The following is a 25889-nucleotide window of genomic DNA, read 5'->3' as shown; positions in this document are numbered from 1 at the left end:
CTGAAAAACATCACTTTGTATTATTGCCCAACAACCCACCTACCTGACACCAATTGACAGCCTGTATTTTATTACATCACCTCTGGCTGCTGTAATAGATGTAGCAAAGAAACCACAAAATGGAATTATTCTTTCGTAATTCAAACTAAAGATAAACAAGATTCAGAATAAGCCTGTTTGTGCTGAAATTATGCAAATACTGTCGAGCCCTTGTCTGTATCTTATTTGGTGCGCTGGCCCTTTAAGAGCGCCACGGAGCCTCTCAACTCGCGGCAGACATTTTCAATGCAAGATTTTTTTCTTGCATAAATTATGTTCATGACGTAGTGGCAAAAAGGGCACATTTCTGGCGATTCCCACCGACTTTGTGCCTCACATGGGAGCTTGTGAGGCGCCTGAATGCTGTTTTTGGAGGGTGGGGGGGATGAGCCGAAGTGTTGGCATCGCGGCGAGGCGAGACGAGAGGCCAGAACCCCCAAAACATTGCAGCCCTCCTTTTTATCAATGCAAATGGCTTTTGTGTGTGCAGCCACTGCGCCTGTCTGGGAGCTGAGATGCATTTTTAATTAGCTGCGACTGAACCAAACTGTGACAAGGAGTCTTTTACAACCGGTAAGTTGGCATTTAAAAAATTACAAAACAGAAAACCACTAATAAAAAGCACGATTCTTTTCGTCTCGTTCGCGCGCAGCAGTTAAACTGCGACAGGAAATGAGTTTGGGTTAATATGCAATGCTCGCAATTAGCATAATTTATATATTTATGATAAAGAGAAACCGATTCATAACGGCGAATATGGCAGTCGAGTGGTGATGTCCTAAAGTGACCGACGCGACTTTTATTGGTTCGCATGGGGGTGGTGCATGGCGGCGAGACCATTACACCAGCTAAACTTTTGGCACATCCGCGTTTCTTAACTGCACCTCAGTGGCGGGAAAGGCATCATCCTGGTTTTCTTTTTGGCTTTCAGTTTTTGCATTCGCCTCATGCCCGCCATCTGTGGAAGTCCTCCAGCCCCATCTCTTCTGCAGCCAAGTGCAACACAGTGGGGCCTGTTTATAGGCCCCTCTAAATAGTCTGCCCCATAAATAGCCAAGAATACTAAACGTTCCATGTGTTTCCCTTAAAATGAGTATACTAAAATATTTCACTGTTTATTCGCAGCCCAGGAGGATAGAGGTGGTGCAACCAAGCCATGAAGTCCCAGGATCTTCCTGTTAGAGATGCCCCACATACTGTCAATGAGCAGGTAACTCACTTCGCAAAGAGTGCCTACACCCAGAAAACATACAGAACGAAAAACAATGTCCATTAAATGTCACAAGGGTAATTTCTGACATGTTCACTAGTTTTCAGTGGGCTAGACGCATACGGAACACCACATACTTTGTATAATGAGACAGTACACACATATTAACAATTGTACGTCTCCGCCCACCCCACAAACAAAATGTCTGTCAGTACCAACGCACACCGAGAGGCTGTGTGGTGCAACAGAGCATCCATATTTTCCAAAAATACAATCTTGAAGAAACAATAGTTATTATTACAAGTTATGTGAAAAGAAGAAACAAGATTTCAATAGTGTCTTGCCGAAACCTCCTACGTGTTGGTGTTAGTTGTACAATTTATTGACCAATCTTAAAGGGATACTTGACTCACTGAGCCATTTTCAGCAGTAAAAAGTTAATATTTTGTCCAGAATGAATAGGATAACTTCATTATTTTTCATGTACAATTAAAACCTTTAAAAACTATTTTTTTTTACACTTGCTGTTGACTGAAAATGACATCACCTGAGCTGATAAAGTAGGTAGCGACCAATCATGGTACACCTGTTTTCTGGCTTTGGTCAGCAAACTGAGCCATGATTGGTCGTTACCTACTTTCGAGCACAGGTGATGCCATCTTCAGCCGACACTGCCCGACAGCAAGTAGAAAAAAAATAGTTTTTAAAGGTATTAATTGTGGGCGGCACGGTGGACGAGTGGTTAGCACATCCGCCTCCCAGTTCTGAGTACTCCGGTTCGAGTCCAGGCTCCGGCCTTCCTGGGTGGAGTTTGCATGTTCTCCCCGTGCCCGCGTGGGTCTTCTCCGGGTACTCCGGTCTCCTCCCACATTCCAAAGACATGCATGGCAGGTTAATTGGGCGCTCCGAATTGTCCCTTGGTGTGCTTGTGTGTGTGGATGGTTGTTCGTCTCTGTGTGCTCTGCGATTGGCTGGCAACCAGTCCAGGGTGTCCCCCGCCTACTGCCCAGAGCCAGCTGAGATAGGCGCCAGCACCCCCGCGACCCTTGTGAGGAATAAGCGGTCAAGAAAATGTATGGATGGTATTAATTGTACATGAAAATGAAGAAGTTATCAAATTAATTTTGGACAATTATTTTTTTTTTACTGCTGAAACCTGCTCAATGACTCAAATATCCCTTTAAGTGTTGAAAATGGTTTTCTCTCTTTGACATTACAATGTTGATGGTTCCACAAACATAACGTTTTTGGAGTCACCTGAAAAGGTATGATTTTGGTGGTACGAGGATATCGCCCGACGCTAGTGATTTATAGTAAGCATGGAAAAAAACATAGCAAACGTCTATCCTTGTCATTTTTATTGTGGTCAATGATTTGTGAGACGCATTATGCAAACACTCAACATAACCAGTTGCTCCTTTATTTATGTCCAGCACAAGGTTAAGGTGGACATGCTCGGATTTCACACCGAGTTAGTCAGCTTGTGAGTAAATTGAGATGAGATCATTTTTATTTACGTATTTTTTGTTTGATGTGTTATGAGATTTTCTTTGGGTGCCTAGTTGGCATTTTGTTGGATGATACACGTATGCACATATTTGGTGTACTGTGTACCCAGCTAAAAATGTGAAATTTTGCGGGGGAGGTAGTGGTATAGATGCCCGTGGTCGCTGCCCCCTCAGCAACCCCACCCCTTGGATGACTCTGATGTTCATCATAATCATATAAAATCGTAATTATATAAAATATTGCTTATATATGTTTTTTTTTGTATGCTATACACACACACACACACACACACACTGTACATTACAAGACTTGATTTTTTTAATTTATTTATTTTTTTGAAGCGCATATTTGCCAATTAATGGTGAGGAGTGACTGTAATATTGAGGAGCAGTTTTTTATTGCAGGTTAATCCCGGTGACCTGAAACATGAGTTCAATTTAACAATACAAATGTGACAATATAACAGAGGAGTTGTTGAGATGCAGCTATTGAATATTTTATAGTATTTGAGTGCCCTACCAAAAATGCTATCAAATAATTAAAATGAAATTATAAAAATATTTGGGTAAATGGACTAAGTTTATAGCGCTTTCTACACCTGGTGCTTAAAGTGCTTTACAATACGTCATATAAAATATAATTTTACCTGATTAAAGAGCAATTATAAATATAAAAAGAAAAACATTTTATTGAATAATTAATGACCAATTAGTTCCCTTAAAAAATACAATCTATAGTTCTTATTTCTTCCTATTTCATTGTGCATATTAGCAAGCTATATACACATGCTTAACATATGTTTACATACTCTGATGGATTGGTTTTAGTGTAGTTAAATAAATTATAAGTGATTTGAAAATGGCCTTTGCACCTGGCAACCTTCTTTCCTTTTCTTGGAAGAAAAAGCTTGGACAGCCTTGCTTTGAAGCTGACATGGATGGCTCTTTTGCCAAAATGTGAACAAAACATAGCCTAGTCGTCGACTCTCTGTCCTACTTTGTATGCTTTATGTATGATAAATTCCGCCCTTTAGCACTTTGCTTTTTTCATGGTCTAAAAACGGCTGTTGTATATGGATGGGATGCATTGCTCTTTACTGGTGTGCCAAGAGATGTTTGAAAGAAAGCACCGCTTGAGCTGCTTGTTGGCTGACGCTTACCATTGTTTGTTTGTTTATGTTGCTGCTGTACTCATGCTCTCTTCATTTGTATTGTAACATGCTCGGCTTCTTTGTCCTCCTTTAGCTGTTCACTGTCTGAGCGCAGAAGTCTCTTTTTCAGCCATTTAAACCCCGCCATTTGAAATTCCCTGCCAAAGGCAATCAGGTAGGCATCGTCTTTTCTCTCAGTCTCTCAGTCTCTCTGTCTCTCTGTCTCTCTCTCTCTCTCTCATCACCTTGCTTCTCAACCTTTTATACTTTTCCAGATGCAAGAAAATGCAGTCCAAATTGTATCAAATCAAGTTTCACAAAATCAAACTGAATACTATTGTTATAAATTGAGTTAAGGCAACATGTAAACAAGAAAATCAAACAAATGCACCACAGTTCTTCACCTTGAGTTTTATGTATGCTTAAACCAGTGATGGGTATCATATTCAATTGAATGATTAATTAATTGATTGTTAAAGGGATAGTTCGGCTTTTTTGACATGAATCTCTATTTCATCCTCATCGCCAGTCTGTGCGATCAGCACTGACTTACCCCTGACAGCGTTCCGTGACACAAGTTCTGGTCTGGTTTTGGTCGAGAGCAAAGTTGTCCAGCAAGTTGGCTTGGGTTGTGGAAATAAAGTGTTTTTCTTCTAAAAACAATTTGTGTTCAAAAGAGTGATACATTTGCATCACAAAACTTCGCCCTAAAAAAAAAAAAGTCAGACTCCATTAACGCCGTCTATCAGCTGAATGCAGGGTGCTGCGCAGTGATACGGATGAACAGAAAAATAGTGCCCGGCAGTAATGGAGTCTGACTTTTTTTTTTTTTAGGGCGAAGTTTTGTGATGCAAATTTACCATTCTTTTGAACACAAATTGTTTTTAGAAGAAAAACGCTTTATTTCTGTGATCCAAGCCAACTTGCCGGACAACTTTCCTCTCGACCAAAACCAGACCAGAACTCGTGTCACGGAACGCTACCAGGGGTAAATCAGTGCTGATCGCACACTACTATAGGTGAAGGTGCAGTACAGACTCGTGTCCAAAAATCCGAACGATCCCTTTAAGAATGTTTATATAACTATGAATTCAAAAGTGTTGCGTTTCCAGTTCTATTGTCATCGTTATGTGTCCTCTGCCATTACTGGTACCCAGCATCCCAAAGAAAAAAGCTGAACACATCTTGAACGGTGTTTAGAACTTCAGACTTTGGTGAGATTTTGGAGGTGCATTTCCGCCCCAAAATTTCAACCCTGAGTTGTATTGCAGCTGAGACATTTGCTCTGAGCGTTCCACTGCTTGTCGCCTTGGTTGTAAGCTCTAAGTGTGATATTTCCTACTTTCCAGTTTCCCCTGAATGGAGCATAATGGCCTCACATGAGTACTGACTGTGATTGAGTTTAGTACGTTGTCTAGCACAGAATTACAAATGATCAATAGAATAGAATGAAATGTGGGTCAGTCCTCTATTTCATGCTTTACCGTCTTCAGGTCATCGTGATGTCGGGCCATGAGACGATACGTGTGCTAGAAGTCGAGGTTGATTCGTCTCTGTCCTCATCGGTACCTGAAGGGAAAAAGAGTCAGGGCAAAACAGAGGAGGGAGGAGCTCAACCTGAGGGTAACAACCCACGTGACGACCATGCTGGACCCCAGAACGCTGGGGGAGTTGGTAAACTGAAACCACACTTTTCATTTCTCAATTTGCATGTGAACAATATGTGCCAGTCCCGGTACATCACCCGCTGTGCTCCTGCAGTGGCTGGCAAGCAGCAAGTGGCATCAGGAGCGGCGCCACCCCCCGCCGTCCAAACCCTCAGTCCAACTGTGCCCGTCAGTGTCTCCTTGCAGCAGCCTCCCGCGGCCACTTTGCCCGTTACCGTGCAAGGTTGTCCGCAGGTATGCGTTCACAACGAAACATCCCCATTCTAAAAATCGACAGTTCCACTTGATTTTCCACGTCAAGATCATTTGATAGATAGATTAATAAAATTCCACATTGCTTGCACTTCTATCACATACATAGAACACAATTTTAACAAGTTCAACTAATTACGGTATTAGCGCTCAATGAATAAAAGCATTACGGGGCTGAATGAGTGTATGTGCTATTTTACCACACAGGTTCTGTCGCAAGAAAGTTTGGCCACTTTGATGACTGGCATGTTGGCCCAGACAGGCTCTCTGAGCCAGCCGCTGCTCATACCCATCAGTATGGCGGGCTCCATCGGTGGCCAGGGGGGTCTAGCTGTTCTCACCCTGCCTACTACTAATGTGGCCACACTGTCTGGACTTGCAGCCGCCGCCACACAGCCCACAAACCTCCTTAAGTTGCCCTTTGCTGGCCTTCAAGGTAATCATCATAATGACGGTTAACTGTTAACTGTGTTAACTGTAACTGTGATAATGTTGCCAGTTGAGTTTTGGTTAGTGCATACGGATCATAACTCAGTGGTTGTTTTATTATTCTTATATTAACCATTAAACTATGATGCTTTTGATAATGTCATGAGCTAAAAAGTGGAAACTGCAAAACATGCACATTATCCAATCCAAGGTTGTCAACAGTTTGATTAGGTTTTATGTTGACTGAGAGTTGTTGCTTTATCCCTTCTTTTGGTTTTGGTGCCATACAGTTTTCAGTAAAGCAAGTACATCAAATTATATGAGAGAGAGAGAGAGAGGGGGGGGCAATTGTAGGTCACAAATATGAAACATATAAATGAAAAATCGTGAGTACCACAGTAACTTAGGCCACATGACAATCTATGCGCTGTGAAAATTTGTTCCGAACCACACGTTAGACTGCCATAGAAGGACACCGGCTTATACAGTGATCTTATATTCAACTATTCAAATTCAGCTTCGTCCCACTGAATCATATCCAAACATGCTCTTGGTAGAGCTGCGCAATTAATCAAATTTTAATCCTGATCGCAATTTTGGCTGCCACAATTGCATTCATCTGATCGTGGGCCACGATTTAAATTTAAAATGTGTGCTCCGCTGCATATCTAATCGAGCACTTTCTCAACCAGGAGTCAGCCAAACATCAGGGGGTGAACGCATGGTTAAGGCTTCATTAAGCTGCCTTAATAATAAATGAGTGCACACTGGTGATGAGAGGAGAAAGTCCAGGAAAGATTGGAAATGAGAAGCATCATGGTGAGGAGCTAATGCCTTGAAAGGGACTGCTTATCTGGACTCGTTTTGTATTCCGGGCAAGTCATGTGAAGATAATGACATATTTATTTAGTTAGCCCTTGGTCGCCTACATTTTGAATTTTTGAGTAAATGATACAGTGCTGGGGAAAAAAGTTATTCTAAAATAATCCATTCATTTTGCCCTGAGAAGTCTTCACATTTGTTGAAACATACCGGTAATAATTGTGATGATCATTTTGGCTAAAATCATGCAGCCCTAGCTTTTGGTCATTTTCCCCTCAGCTGCGACGGTTCTAAATTCGGTTCAACCTCAGCTACAACCTCCAGCAAGTTCCATACAGCCGGTGCAGACAGCCTTGCAGCAACCTTGCAGCGGCTTGACGTCTCCGTCGACACCAGCCGCTATCATCTCTGCTGCTCAAGAGGCAGTCGCTCAAGCCACCCCAGCAGCAATCATGGCCGCCCAGTCCAACATATCGGTGGCTGCGTTGCAGACGGCAGGACTCTCCATCAATCCTGCGCTTGTAAGGAAGTCGAGACTGAGCTTTACATCCAAATTTTGTTCATTCCTTTCATTTAATTTTTTTTCCTACTCAGATCAATGCTGCATCGCTGGGAGCGCAGACCCAGTTTCTCAGTTCCCTCACCTCCAGTCCCATTATCACTAACGCCATGTCCAACATGGCAGGCATCACGAGTCAGATCCTGACAACCACACAGGGACAGGTTGGTCTGAACCAAAATATGAAGTAAATGCAGTTTATTTTTTTATTTTATTTTTTTAAAGGTTAAAAGGACCCAAACATACATGTTTTCACCATATTTTCACCCCAATGTTGAACAATTAGTGAAAAAGTACTATGCTTGTTCTCAGAAGCTAATTTTGCTAACACCGGTATCTGTGCTAAGAAGGCTGCTCTGCTAACCCTTTAGCTTAAAGTGGACTGATAAGCCGTTTCTCATTTCCTGTTCTCGTCCATTCTCGCGTCCTTGTGATCTCATGAAATGTCAACAGTCGTGGCCAAAGTCCTCTTCAAGCTGAAAGTATGCATTAATCAAGAACGCACAGAATACATGGATGTTGCTCTTGACTGCTAGCTTAAGCTAACTTGTGAAGACTTTGTTCGGAAAATATCCCAAGAAGCATTTAGTGCTGCTATCAAAATTGCTAATAGGACAGCAGAGGAAAGGAGTCAAGTTTTTGTTTCCCTTTTATCATCTTAGGGGAATATGTCACAGCCAGGGGAAAGGTTCAGAAATACACAGCCATTCCAATTACAAAGGTGACTAGCATTCTTGAGAAGCTCGTTTTCAAGTACGTACTCAGGATGGCCATGCTTGCCGAGTTCACAATGTACAATGTGTTCTTGATATTGAGAAACAGCTACACACAGTGTTTCCTTATACACTATGCAATATTTTACCATCCATTCTTAGGCTTGTGTGTCCTGTCATCAGTTTGGTACACAAACTTGAAAAATACTGACAGTTGTCTTGACCATGTGGCCTAATGAATACAGTGTCTGACTTCAGATCAAAAGATTGAGCGTTGTGTGTCATTAGTTCCCCTAAAATAATGACAAAGTTGATCAATCTATGTAATAGATATTATTTATTTATTTATCACTGATAACATAAATTTGTTATGTGAATATATTTGAGCAGTAGGATGTTGGTGCATGGACATTGCATACTCCGATGTATAACTGGAGATTTTGACCATTCTCCTGACACACTGTGGCAATTATGTGCAGCACTGTCTGCCGTAATTGATAAGGCGTCTGATTTTGTATAAGCAAATTGTGGGTTCAAGTCTCTTTGTGGTCATGTTGCTTTAATTAATTTTTCTAAAGTGAAGAGTCTTGGGTGGAAATTTCCCCTGTGGTCTGAATGAAGCTCCATTACATGATGTCCTTCTTAAAATAATTGCATTTTCTGTTTAAGGAAGGATGAAATAACTCAGTAAAGAAAATTTTGGTGGTATACATTGTGGTTATTATAGATATTTTAGTTTATGAAATGGATAACGTTATTTTAAGCTCTTTCAGCAGTTAGCTATAGGCATATAATGATTAAATCTTACTTTGGACACCATGGCGATGCAATTTTTTTTGTGTAATATTTGGTGTTTTGGTTAGCACGTCCGTCTCCCAGTACTGAGGACTCGGGTTCGAGTCCAGGCTCCGGCCTTCCTGGGTGGAGTTTGCATGTTCTCCCCGTGCCTGCGTGGGTCTTCTCCGGATACTCTGGTCTCCTCCCACATTCCAAAGACATTGTTCGCGGTCAATTGGACACTCCTGCGATTGCTGGCAACCAGTTCAGGGTGTACCCCGCTTACTGCCAATAGCCAACTGGGATAGGCTCCAGCACCCCCGCGACCATTGTGAGGAGTAAGCGGTTCAGAAAATGGATGGATGGATTAGGTGTTTTGCTGGTTATTTTTGTTCATGTGGAAGTATAACGCCCGGTTCAGTAAAACTCCGCCTCTCCCTGTATGATTGCCGCGCCCCCGAGCTGACTGCAGTCTGCTTGCTGTTGAAGCTCTGAGTTTGAGCGCTCCTCTGAATGCAAGCCATCAATTCTTCAATAAACATTTGAAACAAAATGGCTGCTTGCCAAAATAAATCGTGGAGGAGAGGAAAGAAGATAGAGGAAACAAACAAAACTGAGCTGGTCTCGAACCAGGTGCTTGCTGTTTACAGAGCAAGTGCACTAACCACTATACTAGATAATTGATTGCTTTGAATTCATTTCGACAGAATGTTTACTGATAAAGGCTACTTTTGTCACTATCCCATGGAGGTCTCAGAGAAAGTGGGCGTGCGTTTAGTATGCAGAGGCCGTGCGGGGGTGGGTCCACACCTCATGACATCATAAAGTGCCAGCAGCTCGTTTTCTCAGGTTGGGAGGGGCTGGTGCTTGGAGAGCAGAATTTCTCCATAGAGGGTAAAATCGAGGAAAACAGCACTTCCGTCATGTTGTTGGTGAGGAATTAGCATTTTAACACAGCTAAAAGCTCCAAAAAGTTGATTTTTCATGTTGCTGTCCCTTTTAAAAGTTATGACTTTTACATTTGTGCCCTTACATAAGTCTGTATAGTATAATCTCTGTGATTGGTAGAGCCCTAAAATGTACTAATTCAAATTTGGGCAATCATTTTAACACTTTTAATCAGAACTTTCTTATGTTATGCTTATTGGACATTTTTTTTTAACACTTTTCCCAGGTGATAGGAACCCTTCCTTTGTTGGTGAACCCAGCCTCCCTGGCTGCGGGGGCTGCCACTCCGACCCTCCCTCTCCAGGGTCTTCAGCTCCAGACGGTCACCCCGCAGTTGCTCCTGAACACGCAGGGCCAGATTTTCGCTGCGGTCGGGAATGGAGCCACCGCGGTCGCAGCCCCTGCTGCTGTTCTGCCCAAAGCTGCTGTCCCACCCACAACTTCCAAACCAACCTCTCAGGTACACATGATGAGGGTGGAGTACTTACTTTACATTTTTAGGTTGCAAAATGTTGCTGATTTGTTCTGTTTACATGATCCCTCGCAGGCGTCGGCAACAGCTGCCGCTCAGTTACCAGTGGTCATAGCCCCACAGCCGTCGGTACTCAAGAGCACCACCTCGCCATCGTCATCGCTCCCCATCACCTGCGGCGATATGGCAAAAGTGGGCCAGCTTGTCAGCAGTATGTACATCTACGCTTATGCAAACACGGATCAGTATTATGTATGTACCCTCCAGTTTTATGTACCATATGTTTCTCTCTAACCTCCCCACCCCTCGGCAGAGCCCCATCAGGCTGCCACCAGTGAGGAGGGCATCAATCTAGAAGAAATTCGAGAGTTCGCCAAGAATTTCAAAATCCGTCGGCTTTCGTTGGGACTGACACAGACTCAAGTGGGACAGGCTCTGACTGCCACAGAGGGCCCAGCCTATAGCCAATCTGCCATTTGCAGGTGAATTAAACCTGTTCTTGTCATCTTTTTTTTTTTATAAACGGAGTTTCAAGTTTTTGTCGAAATAAATAAATAAATAAATAAATTAACCAATAATAATAATAACTACTAATACTACTATTATTATTATTATTATTATTTATTAATAAAAAAATAATTATTAGTATTAATTAATTAATTATGTTTCCCAAAAGTAACTTCCATAATTATGGTGTTTTACTTTTTTTTTAAATTTGTCTAAATATTTTTTAAATGTGTAAACATTTTCTTGTTGTTTTTTTATGTATTTTTTATTTATTTATTTATTTATTTAAACCGAAAAACAAATGATCGTCCTTCAAGTTTTTGCCAAAAAATAAATAGTTTAGTTCAAAAGGAACTTGCATAATAGTCTTTCTATTTTTTTAATTGGTCTTAATATTTTTAAATGCTTAAACATTTTCTTGTTTTATACCAAAAAATAAATAGTGATTTGGATAATCGGGATTTCATTTATTGCCAAAACAATCGTGATTATTCTTTTTTTGTATAATCGAGCAGCCAGCACATTTAACAAAATTTACAATGACATTCTCCCAAGATGCAATATGAAACAATTTACATGATCCCATACTCAGAGGACCTAAAGAAGGTCTCTGTTGTTGTATTAAACGAAAAGTCTTTCTGCTGCAGGTTTGAAAAGCTGGACATCACCCCGAAGAGTGCCCAGAAGTTGAAGCCAGTGTTGGAGAAGTGGCTTGCCGAGGCCGAGCACTGGAACCAGAAGGGCCAGCAGAACCTGATGGAATTTGTGGGCGGCGAGCCGTCGAAGAAACGCAAGCGGCGCACCAGTTTCACGCCTCAAGCAATAGAAGTCCTCAACTCCTACTTTGAGAAGAACTCGCTCCCGACAGGCCAGGAGATCACGGAAATCGCAAAGGAGCTGAACTATGACCGAGAGGTGGTGCGGGTTTGGTTCTGCAACCGGCGACAGACGCTGAAAAACACGAGCAAGATTAACATTTTCCAGGTGCAGTAGAAAATGGGATCTTGCAGATTTTGCTGTAAATACAAGAACATGAAGTTACGCATAATCTAAGACTTGGTTCAAGTACAGTACTAAAGTGAGTCCTTGGGTTCTCATGCTGAGTGTATGTGTGCATGGTCCTAATATTAATGATAACATACACGCAGATAAGTCACATACATTTAAGCGGCATTATTGTTCATATTTGAGTACAGTGGAACCAATAACGTGGAATACACCAATGTTCTTTTCAGGAAAAAATGACTTGAGAAATGGCACAAAATGTCAGCGTTTGAATGGAAGATGACTTTTCACGACCTCTGTTCAGCGTGTATAAAAAGATGCGATAAGACTCCAATGGCACCATACCGTGCCATTGGAGTCTTATCGCATCAACACCAACACAATCCTGCAACAGGTCAGGGACAATCATTTGGTTGATAATCATAAAAGCTAACGTCAACTGTGTTGATTTTTTTTTTTTTTTAAATACTTTCATACAAATTGTTGATATTGGAAGTTGGTATACGTCTTTGGTTTTATAAATTAATGTTATGCTATTACATATAAGGCCACAAAGTTTTTTTTGTTTTTTTGTTTTTTTTTAAATACAGTTTGTCAAATTTGTCATTAACATATATGATTTTATCACAATGTGTTGCTGTTTTTGTGCCTTCTTTGAATTTGAGAACATACATTGCTCTTCTTCTCAAGTCAGATGAATTCTTTGTTTCAAAAAAGGTACTTTATTATTATATTAATAATTAAACATCCTACACACGTAACATTTTAGATAAATTTAATGGGTCTAGTATAAATGCAAATTAATGGAATTACATAAGAGTTATGTGTAATGACTTGTGTGTTGTATGTGCTGTATGATTTTTTTTTTTGTGGATTTTTTTTTAATATTAACTGTCAGTCATTTTTAACCTTTAATTGACCAGGATTCTTTGCACTTTACTGACGCGTGAAGAGGTAAAAAAAAAAAATTAACGAATTTTGTACTATGAAAGTTACAGCCATGTTGGTGGGCTTACTGTATGTACATGAATTTGAGTTTTACAGTTTCAATATTGAAATGTAGCAACACTCTTAATATTGCATTTTGACACAACAGCTACAGTTATGCAGAATAAATATGCATCATGGTAGATAAGATGATTAAAATGATGCCATACAATAAGTAAATTTAGGTTTTTTATATATATATTTTGAGAAGGCAATCAAATCATACATCTATAGACAATTACTATGTTTGGTTTTGCTTGCTCTGTGCTTCATGGCAAGAATAGAGATGAAATATTGTTAAAAAAAAATGAAACTAAGTTATATATACATTAAAAAAAAAAAATTGGAGAATTATGTTATCTGTAACTATCTTGTTTGACTGGAAAGTCAAGCCTTTGCAAGAAATTAATGGAAAAATAAGTTTGTTTTTGTTTTCTTTTTTTGTAAAATGTAAATAAACTGTCTTTACTAATTAATGATTGCTGTTTTGTGATGATACATTTTGGCAAAAAAAAAAAAGAAAAAAAAAAGGCTTATTTTGATCGATTGGGACTGGGTCAGGACAGGAGTAGAAAATATTTTTTTGTTCAAGTACCACATTTGGCTTTTAAAACAAATAGATGGGCCGTGTCTTTCATAGATGTAGTAAAAAATAAATAAACTTTTAGTGTATGTAATAATAATAATAATAATAATGGAACAATGTGTGCTAATTCTCAATATTACAGTATGTATAATTGGTAAATGGCCGTAAAATTTTGTTAAAAATTGTATTTACAATAAATTACAAAATATTTAATGACTTAAATTCTGGACATGACAAATAATTAATTAAAAAAAACTGATTGTAATTTGAATAAATTAAATTCCCTGAGTAAAAATACATGTAGGCAATCAATCATTCAAACTAATATTTGTAACTATGGAAAATTTAGAGCCTTCATGGAACATAACATGCACGTTTTAAGAACGTGAAAAGAAGCCGGGGTAAAACCAAGCAAATGGACAAAACATGCAAACTCCACAGAGGAACGTTCCTGTCGAACAATGTAATCTTTGCTAGGCGGTTGGTGGCAGTATTGTGCATTGAAAAAAAGAAGAAGAGCCATGCACGGAAATTAAGGCAGCTCCGTTTCCTAATCTAGATAAACAAACAAAAGGAACATATAGTTCGACATTTTGTGGCCTATTTTGGCTCATTCGAGGTTAAAGTAATGCGTATTGTGAATTATATTATGTTGTCGTGAAAGCTCATGTGCGGAGGCCAAGACGCGCAAATTGTTCGGCTCGCGGTGGCTAGCTGTGGTTAGCGTGACTAGCTCGACATGTTTATTTTAGTACTGGAGAGACGGCACACGGCATGACTATGCCATGATGGTAACCTCGCACTATTAGCAAGCAGCTACGCTCCGCATCGGCGTAAGGTAACCTGTGCACTGTGTGTCACCGCTAACTGTCTAAATGAAAAAAAAATATTAATAGTGTGGCTAACAATGTTGTGTTATGCATTATTTGATAGGTGCGTGAAAGTTCAATGCACCGATAACGTTATCGTTAGAACTTTGCTTGCTCGTTTATTGTTACCTATTCTTGCAATTTAGAAAAAAAAAAAAAGTTGCTAATTACAGTCATGTTGAAGTTGAACTCTGTCTTCTTCACCGAAGGTTGAAACTTGATTGCGGGTGCTATCAGAACCGAACCCCATTGAGATCTGCACACACTCATCATGGCCTGGGCTCTGAAGTTGCCGCTCTCCGACGAAGTGATTGAGTCCGGACTGGTCCAGGACTTTGATGCCAGCCTGTCGGGCATCGGTCAGGAGTTGGGTGCTGGGGCATACAGCATGAGGTACTGAAGCCGTTCTAACCCAGCAGGACACTGACTTTAAAATTGTTAATTATGCAGTCGTAAATTCAGTCTAATGTGTCTGATTCTGCTGAAGCTGTCAGTGAAACCTCGTGTTTATATTTCCCAACCAATTTGCATTTTCCCCCTTTTCATGTGGCACATTTCCGAAATTGAGGTCGTCAAGGGACCTTGTGTCCTTAAAGCCAGCCACGCACCAAGCAAGGCAACAGAACGGCACTAAAAATTGAGTTAATTGCGGCTTGTGTGTGGTTCTGCAACTAGTTTTCATCAGCTGCTAACCATCTACAAGTAGCTTGGCTTTCGTTCTGTCTCTTACAAGTGAATGGTGTGACACCAGCACAGACCAGGCCAGTAAAGAAAAATGCTAGGGATACACATTCACACCAATGGGCATCAAAGACATCAATGACCCTAACATGCATGTGGGAAGAAGTCAGAATAGACAGGGGGGAAATAATGTTACTCAAACTTGCTCTTTTATTTTATTTATTTTTTTTAAACAGAGAAATATCCTCCCCTTGGCTTCAATGTTTTACTGCTCTGCTTCAGGATATACTGTCGTGTGTGCGCAGTAAATTGCTGTGTTGAGAAGAGAATTAAGATTCAGCGTGGATACTTTGGTATTTGCTAGCGTTGCCTGGATTATGATTAATCAACTATAGCAGGGAATTTCCAATTGGGAATACAAAGTTGCACGTGTTCACTTCTATAAATGTACTAACAGTTGTTCTGTGTTTGTCTGACCTTTCAGTGACGTACTTGCCCTGCCCATCTTCAAACAGGAGGAGTCCAACTTGCCTCCGGACAACGACAACAAGATTCTTCCCTTTCAGTATGTTCTGTGTGCTGCTACCTCGCCAGCTGTTAAACTGCATGATGAAACACTCACCTACCTCAATCAAGGTCAGCACGTGGATACCAGGCATTATACTTAATACATTTATTACATCACGGCGACTCATTTGTGAGGCGATAAATCACCAAGTGTGACTGACCGCTGCGGTATGTTTGATACAGTGGAATCTCCATTGTTGGCATGTTGGGGAAATTTGAACTTTAGCCAAAGTTTAATGGGAAAAAAATATGCATCAAAACAAAGTTGACCAAACTTGCAATTTGGCAAATCTTATGAGATGAGTTTTTTTTTTTTTAGTTTCTTGTTGAAAAGGTGACAATCAGTTTACAATATGAATTAACTTGTGAATGTGTAAATTCCTTCAAAGTCTAGAGAAGTTTATTTGTAGCTTTTGTCATGTTTATGTAACATGTGAAAGCTCTCCAAAAGCACGAACGATTCAAGTTATTAAATTGAAAGAAACATCAAATCATAAGCAAAACCAATTTTCTCATTCAAATCAGTTTTGGTTTAACTAATAAGTAACTAATGACAAGCAATTTGTTAAGATTTCAATAAGTGAGTACTTGACTTTTAGTTTCACGCTGGAACAAATCAGTTCACACTGTATAATCTTCTTTGGGAATGTTTTGAAAGTAGAGCAATTTGGAAGTGATCTCAAACTAGAATGTTTCCGACATTGGATGTTCCACTGTATTAGTTAATATCAAAAAGTGCAGCGGTTTTCTACGTTAACTGTGTGCTGTTTCCTGTGCACTTGTCATTACAGGGCAGTCGTATGAAATTATCATGCTTGATAATCGAAAAATTGGTGAACTTCCGGAAATCTCTGGTAAAATGGTTAAGGTGCGTTATCATAACAGGTGCCTGCAAAAAAACAAAAATTGTGCATGTTAGTTTTGTTATTGGTGGCTATTAGGCATGGTTTCAATATTATCTTTGATAATTGATTGACAAGGATGTTGAGGGTCATGATAGAATATGATCAACGTAGCATTCATATTGCTAAGCACAAATTTCTACATGGCATCATCAAAGGCAACAGCAACAAGAGTGTGCCAATAGAGTATCAGAACTATTATAACTAAGTGTAAAAAAAAACAAAAAAACAAAACCAAACCACTTGTTTTCAGGCAGACTATATAGATTGATATATAGAACTTTACTAATTATTTGAATGAAAAGTGGCATTATTTATTTATTCTTCTTTACTTTTTCTGGTCTGTTTTGTAATCTTACTCCAGTGGTTACAGTACAGATTGTGGTTTTCTCACAACAAAGTTGCAGTCAAGGTTTTTTTGTTTGTTCACAACCCCCATCATTAGGTCAGAAGGACTGCTAGTGTGAAATCCTGTTGGCTGGTTTTAAACTACATAATATGTGACACAATTCCCCTCCAAATGTATCAAACGTTATAATGTTGGATTGTAACTGGGCTCCAACTTTCCGTAACATTACCACAAATCTCTGTAATATGCAAATGTGTGTAATCCGCAGAGCATCATCCGCGTGGTGTTTCACGACCGCCGCCTTCAGTACACAGAGCACCAGCAGCTGGAGGGCTGGCGCTGGAACAGGCCCGGAGATCGCATTCTGGACCTGGGTGAGTGCCTGAGATGGGCCGTTGACTGTTGTTCCAGACTGCTTTTTCTTTATTTGATGACAGAAATGTTATTGGAATAGTTCATTTATTACTTTTAGGGAACATCTGAGCATTTTAAAGGTTAAAAAAAATGAACAGCCATTAACAAATGCTTAAAGCCAGTGAGATAGAAAATCAAGACATTGATACAATGTATATTCATCACCCACTATTTGCAACAGCAGTGGATACAGTATTGCCTTGCTTTTTGTTAACAGCCTGTGCATTGATCTGTTGCAGATATCCCCATGTCAGTCGGCATTATCGACCCACGGGCTAACCCTACTCAGCTTAACACTGTGGAGTTCCTCTGGGAACCGTCAAAAAGAACCTCCGTTTTTATCCAGGTAGCATGATCCTCCTGATTGACTTCCTCTTCTTGATATCATTGCACACGTTTGCTAAGATTATTCAGGTCAAATCAGTAAATCTTTACAGAAACATAAAAAAAAAAAAAATCAAGGGATTTTTTTTTTTACCTTGATAGACGCTCCCAGCCATTTTCTGAAGCAACCCACTTCGTTCCCGGCTGTTCTACTGGATTTTGTCTGATTTTGCAAGACCAATAGAGTATTGTGTTCTATTGCTATAAAAACATGGACCCTACCAAAAGAAAGATTAGATTCTCTTCTTTCATCAGGAAAAATATATATTTCTATCTGTTTCCGTTTTGCAGCAATTACCATTAGAATATAGATAAGTTTCATCATTATTCACAAATCTGTTTAGAACTGTGGGGAAATCAGCTTGTTTGCAACATGGTCCTGTTTGATCTCTTGTACTCTGCTGCCACCTGATGGCCGTTCTTGTAATAGCTACCATTGCTTCAACTGTTCTCTGCAGTTCAGAGGCTGCCTCAAAGCCTTCTGTATGCTCTAGCATTAAAAAAACAAAAACAAAAAAACACACAAAAAAAACATCTTTGGGACACTTAAAACATTTAAAATAAAACGTATTTATACGTTTTTGGGAGAAAATGAGTAAATGACGCCCTGCTCAAAATGGTTGAAGTAGCATTAGTCAACTGTCAAATTGATCTGCTCACAGAGCGACAGTACCAAATCCCACCAAAACTCAACTCTAACTTACTATATTTAAAGTTTTACGGAAAGCAGTCAGTGAATGGGACGATCGATCATTGCCAATTCTCCCTCAAAAAAATCCACACTCCCCTTTACTCATTTCATCGCATTTTGGCTTTTGGTCGCATTGTTTGGTGCGCGGCGGACGTAACATTCACAGTGTTTTGCTAACATCCAGAGATTCTGGTATATGTCAGCCTGAACCGTCCATAAGATAACTGCAATCATTTACAAGTGTAATGATTTGTTACTCTTGTTTCTGCATCAAATTCTATCATCTGTATGGTTTCCGACATTGGTAGGTTCACTGCATCAGCACAGAATTTACCATGCGAAAGCACGGCGGGGAAAAAGGGGTTCCCTTCCGCATCCAGATCGACACGTTCAAAGAGAACGAGAGCAGCGAGTACACCGAGCACCTCCACTCCGCCTCCTGCCAGGTCAAAGTTTTCAAGGTGAGCGGAGTGATGAGACCCCTGACAAGTCAAAACTCACATTTGCTGGTGCGGTCAGGTCAGTGACGTCATCTCTCTCAGCCGAAAGGTGCAGACAGAAAGCAGAAGACCGACAGGGAGAAGATGGAGAAGAGGGCACCACAGGAGAAGGAGAAATATCAGCCATCGTATGAAACGACAATCCTCACAGAGGTTGGTGTATTAATAACCTCCTTTTACGTTCATGAAAATAAATCAAAGCTTTATTTAGAGCAGTGCAGAAATGTGTCCTTATCAAATGTAATGGGAGCGTTCTTATTGCCAAAATGATTCAAATGATTGCTCTGTGTATTTCCAAAATGCACCGAATGGACCACTAAAACAATTCTCTTGTGAAATCATTTCTGAACAGTAAATCTAAATCTGAACAACTCCAAATGGGCTCCTTGTTCTGTCGGACCAGCAACCTTGGCATCACAATGCTCAACAGGCCCACTTGATGCATTAACAGAACCTTTGGACTCTTGACAGTGTTCCCCCTGGCCCGAGGTCACTTACGTCAACAACTCGCCATCGCCGGGCTTCAACAGCACGCAGAACAGCTTCCCGGTTGCAGAAGGGTAACAACTTGTTCTTGGCGCCATCTCGTGCTCGTGGCTCCTCCCTGCTTGCTGACGCACTCATTCAATTTATCATTCTTTGTAGAAACGGATCACCAAACCACCAGCCTGAGCCTGTTGTTCAAGTAGCTGATGTGAGTACAAGTGACGTTCTAGCATTGCCAGTATAAAAGTACGTGTCGTTATTACATCATTAAAATAAGCACAATTACTCTTTAGTTTATTTGTAAGAAAGAAATTTTATAAATATAGCACATACAGAAAGGTGCGGAGGATTTGGATCAAGAAGTATAACCACGGTTTGAATTCTGCTGTAGACAAAATAAAGTACTGTTGAAGTGCCAGGAACAAGGTACCAAAACTCAATTTAGGGTTGCAGTCACCATTAGGCACACCCTTAATCCAACATCTTTTCCAAGTTGTATACAGCACACCTATACAATGAATGAATAAATAATCTCGTGATAAATGCTCATAAGGCGACATATAGTAACTAGGGATAGACCGATTATCGGCCGAGCCGATTATCGGTGTCGATAATTGGCATTTTGACAAATATCGGCATCGGCCATTTTTTTGGAATCTGAAGGCCGATAAAGCTGGTAATCTCACTGAGCAGTGAATACTTGCGAACGTAGCGAATTTGGGGTTTTCCTCAGCAATTGTGAGATGTTCACACTCAGTTTTTATTTGTCGTAAACACATTTGAAAAATATTCGGACAATTTTTCACTTCCAAGATCTTTTGAAACGTTTTATGAACCCTAACAAAAAAACCCAATGAGCTACATTCGCATGTATTTGTCACTCGGTGTGATACGGGGAACTTTTCATTTATGGATCTATTTACATTTCCACGTTATAATAAATAGGAACTCTCTACACTTTTTATTAAAATAAAAAATTACATCAAGAAATTATGTTTTAATTTTACAAAAGTTAATTTACAGTAGAAATCTTTAGGGATCTATTTACTTGATTTAAAATTTTTATTATTTTTTTTTTAATTTAACTTAACACATGCTAATGATCCTGGAAGTTCTGCAATTTTTGTTATAATTTTTTTAAACAAATCTGTCAATATTATTTAAAAGATTTTATTTTTTTTGCTCTTTTAATACAAATGAATATTGGCTTGAAATATTGGTTATCGGCCTCCTTGACTACTAATAATCTGTATCGTATCGGCCTTGAAAAAACAAATCGGTCTGTCACTAATAGTAACCTCTTTGGTGGAGATGGGAAAAAAAAAATAGGTACTTCTATTTGTTACTCTGCTGCCAGTCTAAATTACTGAATGGGGTAGGCCCTGATTAAACGATTAGAGAAATGCTAATTGAATATTTAAAAAAAAAAAAAAACCACACACCTAGGGCTCTGAGGTCTGTAGATTGGGTCAATTAGTGGAACCCATAGTTCAATGTAAACATGGTGAAGCAGCATTTAGCTGTTATGCTGCACACAAATAGAATAAGCTGCCAATACAGTGAATGCTTTTAAAGCCAAGTTAAAAACTTTTCCCATACCGATGATTAAAGCAACACCAAGTAACTTTCAGTTTATGTTGATTATGGCGGTGCCATGTGGACAAAAGTGGTAATGTTATACCTGACGGAAGACCACATTTCCCATGAGGACAAGTGCATTGCGTCGTTTTTTGAGCTCACACCAGCGAGCGAAAGCCAGGCCAATGTTGATCCTTGATTGTCCTTTTGAAAACTTTTCAGTTATTTTGTAGCTTCTGCCAGGAAAGCAGTAATCGTGCGTCCATATTCAATTTGCTATGAATGGGGAAAGGGTGAAGTGACGTATTCTATAGAGCAGTCAGCACATGTGTAGTTTTTTTGTGTGGTAGTGTTGCTACCATGGAAAAGGTACCATTCAACTAGTTTTAAGTCGGTTTCATCAGAACAGTTATAAAAATATTTTGTTAAGGTTGAAAAGTTACTTAGTGCTACTTTAAGGTCTTTATAAGCATTTTTAAAATCATGTTCTCCATAATCTTGTACTTGCAGCACTGTACGCTCTTTTTGTAGTTTTAGTCAGCTACTTTTTATTTCGATACCTTCTATTGAAATTGTAATTATTCTCAGCACATTCAGTTGTGTATGAAATATGCTATATATATAAAGCTGACTTGCCTCACTTTGCCTTATTAAAGTGGCTGTTATTTCCCTCTTAAGAATTTGTTACCTGCGGCGACGCCACAAGATGCACAACAGTGGCTTCTCCGAAACCGCTTCTCGCCCTTCTCTCGGCTCTTCACCAACTTCTCAGGTAAAAACTCAATATGTGCTATAGATTACAGCAAGAATTATTTTATATATAAAACAAATGGTCTCAAAATGGTCCAAACCAGCCAAAATAGTCAACAAGCGCTCTTCAAATTCCATCATCATGTTGTTGTTGAAGTTGTTATTTGTGATTCCCAGGAGCAGACCTGTTGAAGCTGACCAGGGAGGATGTCATCCAGATCTGTGGCCCAGCAGACGGCATACGACTTTTCAATGCACTAAAAGGACGGTGAGAAAATATAGACGCCCAGCGGTTTATTGATTGGATCAATGGAGAATGGGAGTAACTGCAAAACGCCTTTTGACATTGTTCTGCCGTATGTGTTGCGGACAGGGTGGTCCGTCCGAGGTTAACCATCTACGTGTGCCAGGAGTCGCAGCAGGCACGCGAGCAACAGGCCAAACATGAGAACGGAGATGCGGCAAACAACACTTTCTTTAGTCAGTGCATATTACCTTGTTTCCTACTGTAAAAAAAAAAAGTACAGGAAGGAAGTTGCATCTTTGGATGGAAGTCTTACAAGATGATTAATGACCATTCACTATGATTACCGTATTTTCCGCACTATTCCGCACTATAAGGCGCACCGCATTATAAGGCGCACCTTCAATGAATTACATATTTTCAAACTTTTTCCATATTTAAGGCGCTACAGTAGAGGCTGGGGTTACGTTATGCATCCATTAGATGGTGCTGCGCTAAAGGGAATGTCAACAAAACAGTCAGATAGGTCATCCATCCATCCATCCATTTTCTTGACCGCTTATTCCTCACAAGGGTCGCGGGGGCTGCTGGCGCCTATCTCAGCTGGCTATGGGCAGTAGGCGGGGGACACCCTGGACTGGTTGCCAGCCAATCGCAGGGCACACAGAGACGAACAACCATCCACACCCACAATCACACCTAGGGACAATTCGGAGCGCACAATTAACCTGCCATGCATGTCTTTGGAATGTGGGAGGAGACCGGAGTACCCGGAGAAGACCCACGCGGGCACGGGGAGAACATGCAAACTCCACCCAGGAAGGTCCGAGCCTGGACTCGAACCGGAGACCTCAGAACTGGGAAGCGGACGTGCTAACCACTCGCCTACCGTGCCGCCCCAGATAGGTCAGTCAAACTTTATTAATAGATTACAAAGCAGCTTTCTGACAACTCCATTCACTCCCAAAATGAATAAACAGCTGTTTCATTATTTTCTCTGAGCTAAAGTATTAGTATTAGCTAGCGATCCAAAATGGCGGGATCTTCTGCGCACGCGCGTCACCGATCGTGCAGGGTCACCAATAGCGTCTTGACAGCGAGACCTGTTGCGGCTCAATATTGATCCATATATAAGGCGCACCGGATTATAAGGCGCATGGTCAGCTTTTCAAAAAATTGAAGGCTTTTAGGTGCGCCTTATAGTGCGGAAAATACGGTATTCTATTTATTTTGTATCATTTGTTATGTCAGACAGCACTCTTCAAGATATCAATTATTACTTGCAGTATATCACGCAATCTACCTGGAGGAGCTGACTGCTACCGAGCTGACAGAGAAGATCGCTCAGCTCTTCAACATCTCACCCCGACAGATCAACCAGATCTTTAAACAGGGTCCCACTGGCATCCACGTGCTAGTCAGCGATGAAGTGAGTTCCTTGATCTCAATTGTCATCCAACATGTGTCAGATATTCTAAAAATAATTGTTTCTTAAGAATTTCCTCAACTTTTGAAGGTCCGCTAAAGAGATTTGGTCTTGCCGCCATTGTGTTACATATTCAACATAAGTAGAGATTGACGGTGTACAGATTTGATCTTTGGTCATCTTCTGCCTAGTATTATTAAAGAGCAATGGTTTGCGGCTGGTATGATTCATGACCTTGACTACCTTAGCCACCATCTGCATCATAAAATCCAAAGCAGGAGGGTTCCATTTCTTTGACATGTAGATTGGAAGGTTGGGTAGCCAGTAGACATCCACTGATTTGCTCTCAGTCTGCACTCATTCAAAATGCTGAATGATGGTTGATGAAGGTGGCGCTGTATACATTTGGAAGCATTTGCATTCATTATGTTCCTTTGTCAACTGCCTGCATGCATTGATGCATTTGCTGTTACACGTTTGTAATTTTGCCTTCCCTTCTGCATTTTGAACATTTTCCTCCCTTCCTCTTCTACTTCCTAGATGATTCAAAACTTCCAGGATGAAGTTTGCTTTGTTCTGGACACCATGAAAGGTATTTGACCGAATGATCCATCAACATTTTCTCGATTCAGTGCAGGGCTGTGCAATTAATCGAAATTCAACTACTATTTTAATTGTTGCACTCCACAGAGTCCACAATTACAAAATCAGTATAATCATAAAAAAAGATTAATAATAATAATAACTTTTGAGTTGTTTAAATTTATACATTTGCACCTTTTTAAAATTTAAATACCCGTAACTAATTTAACAAATTTTGTTTCATCCAAATGTAACTTGCATAATTGTAGTGTTTCAAAGAATTTTGTCTAAATATTTTTTGTTTTTTTTACATTTAAACATTTTCTTGTTTTTTATTTAAAAAAATCATCCTACTGTACAGTACACATGCTGTACTCCAACTTCAAGTTTTTGCCAACATAAATAAATTAACAAATATATATTATTTTTAAGATATGTTATGATAAATTGTGTTTGGTACAAAAGGAGCTTACCCTATTTATAGTGTTTCTATTTTTTTTAATTGGTTAATTAATATTTTTAAATATGTTAACATTTTAAGTTTTATACCAAAAAATAAATGATCGTCCTACTGTGCACAAGCTGCACTCTAACTTCAAGTCTTTGCCAGCATAAATAAATAAATATTATTATAAATTGTTTGGTCCAAAAGGAACTTACATAATTATAGTTTTTCTATTATTTTTTTTGTAATTGTTCTTAATATTTTTAAACGTTTAAACATTTTCTTGTTTTGTACCAAAAAAATAATAATTTTAATAATCTTGATTTCAATTATTGCCAAAATAATCACAATTATTATTTTTTTCCAGAATTGAGCAGCCCTAATTCAGTGTCTTATTTTCTTCGTGCCTGTTGTTGTTGCAGATGACTCAAATGACGGCTACCACATCATCCTGAAGTGAACCAGATCTCGTCGGCTATCCAGCTTCACCCTCCTCGCTTTCCCCGGATCACATGGAGACGCCGCAGGAAGCCTCTTGGGGCTGCTCGGCGGAACACGAAGCACCTGGCCTCTTCATGTCTTACTTGGAGGGAGTGACTCTGTTACCACGGTGACGAAGCTTATCGCCCCTTCTCACCTTGTTGTTCTCTTTCCCCCTCATATGGCTGCGTTCTCTTCCTATTTTGCTTATGTCTCCAGAATGAGTTTGGCTGGTGCGACCGTTGCATCTGGTGTGCTAGAGCTCGGCGCTTCACAATCAGTTTTCTTTCTCTTAACAAAAAAAAAATTCAAAACATGAAAATTACTCAAATCAGTGTGAAGCAAATATTGGTCTGGATTGAGCTAAAAGACCAGTTAACAGCCAATTACATCAGGGGCTTGAAGGGGAAGTAGAGTCCAGTTTTTTACACTTCTCGCATCTACTAGCTAGTAGTTGCACTAATTCTGATACTTTGACTAGCGACTAAAAACTTGGTGCGTGCAAATGATTGAGTTATTCAGCACAAATATTAGCCTTTCGTGGACAACTTTACATTTAAGTAGATTAGCACATTCGCCTCCCGGTACTGAGGACGCGAGATCGAGTCCGGGCTTCGGCCTTCCTGGGTGGAGTTTGCATGTTCTCCCCGTGCCTGCGTGGGGCTTCTCCGGGTACTCCGGTCTCCTCCCACATTCCAAAGACATGCATGGCAGGTTACATAGGCCTTCTGAATTGTCCCGAGGTGTGATTGTGTGTGTGGATGTTTGTTCGTCTCTGTGTGACCTGCAATTGGCTGGCGACCAGTTCAGGGTGTCCCCCGCCAACTGCCCGAAGCCGGCTGGCATAGGCCAAAATGGATGGATGGATGAATATTTTAAAGTATTTTCCTAACAAAGCACCCATTATTT

General features: G+C 40.0%; 2 protein-coding genes across 3 annotated transcripts; both read left to right on the top strand.

Moving 5' to 3' along the window:
* The first annotated feature begins 260 nt into the window (after nucleotides 1-260).
* Nucleotides 261-12359, top strand: LOC144013652 (POU domain, class 6, transcription factor 1-like). Of its 2 annotated transcripts, XM_077512763.1 has the most exons (12): nucleotides 261-612; nucleotides 1165-1249; nucleotides 4003-4083; nucleotides 5402-5582; nucleotides 5670-5809; nucleotides 6035-6263; nucleotides 7358-7599; nucleotides 7673-7801; nucleotides 10302-10535; nucleotides 10623-10758; nucleotides 10861-11029; nucleotides 11702-12359. In XM_077512763.1, exons 4-12 carry the CDS (start codon nucleotides 5411-5413, stop codon nucleotides 12045-12047), a joined length of 1797 nt encoding a protein of 598 aa, XP_077368889.1. In that variant the 5' UTR covers nucleotides 261-612; nucleotides 1165-1249; nucleotides 4003-4083; nucleotides 5402-5410; the 3' UTR covers nucleotides 12048-12359. The 2 variants fall into 2 exon arrangements, with proteins under 2 accessions (XP_077368889.1, XP_077368888.1); XM_077512762.1 differs by lacking the exon at nucleotides 4003-4083.
* Nucleotides 12360-14148: 1789 nt separating this feature from the next.
* Nucleotides 14149-25305, top strand: LOC144013653 (transcription factor CP2). Its single transcript, XM_077512764.1, has 16 exons — nucleotides 14149-14470; nucleotides 14711-14894; nucleotides 15667-15818; nucleotides 16541-16617; nucleotides 17269-17374; nucleotides 17654-17760; nucleotides 18798-18950; nucleotides 19032-19142; nucleotides 19461-19549; nucleotides 19635-19683; nucleotides 21732-21825; nucleotides 21981-22071; nucleotides 22177-22283; nucleotides 23334-23476; nucleotides 24014-24065; nucleotides 24923-25305. The coding sequence occupies exons 2-16, from the start codon at nucleotides 14773-14775 to the stop codon at nucleotides 24958-24960; spliced, it is 1491 nt and encodes a 496-aa protein (XP_077368890.1). The 5' UTR covers nucleotides 14149-14470; nucleotides 14711-14772; the 3' UTR covers nucleotides 24961-25305.
* Nucleotides 25306-25889: the final 584 nt, after the last annotated feature.

Source organism: Festucalex cinctus, chromosome 2 (genome assembly GCF_051991245.1).
Source record: "Festucalex cinctus isolate MCC-2025b chromosome 2, RoL_Fcin_1.0, whole genome shotgun sequence".
Lineage (NCBI taxonomy): Eukaryota > Metazoa > Chordata > Actinopteri > Syngnathiformes > Syngnathidae > Festucalex > Festucalex cinctus.
This window is presented reverse-complemented; position numbering and strand designations above follow the sequence as displayed.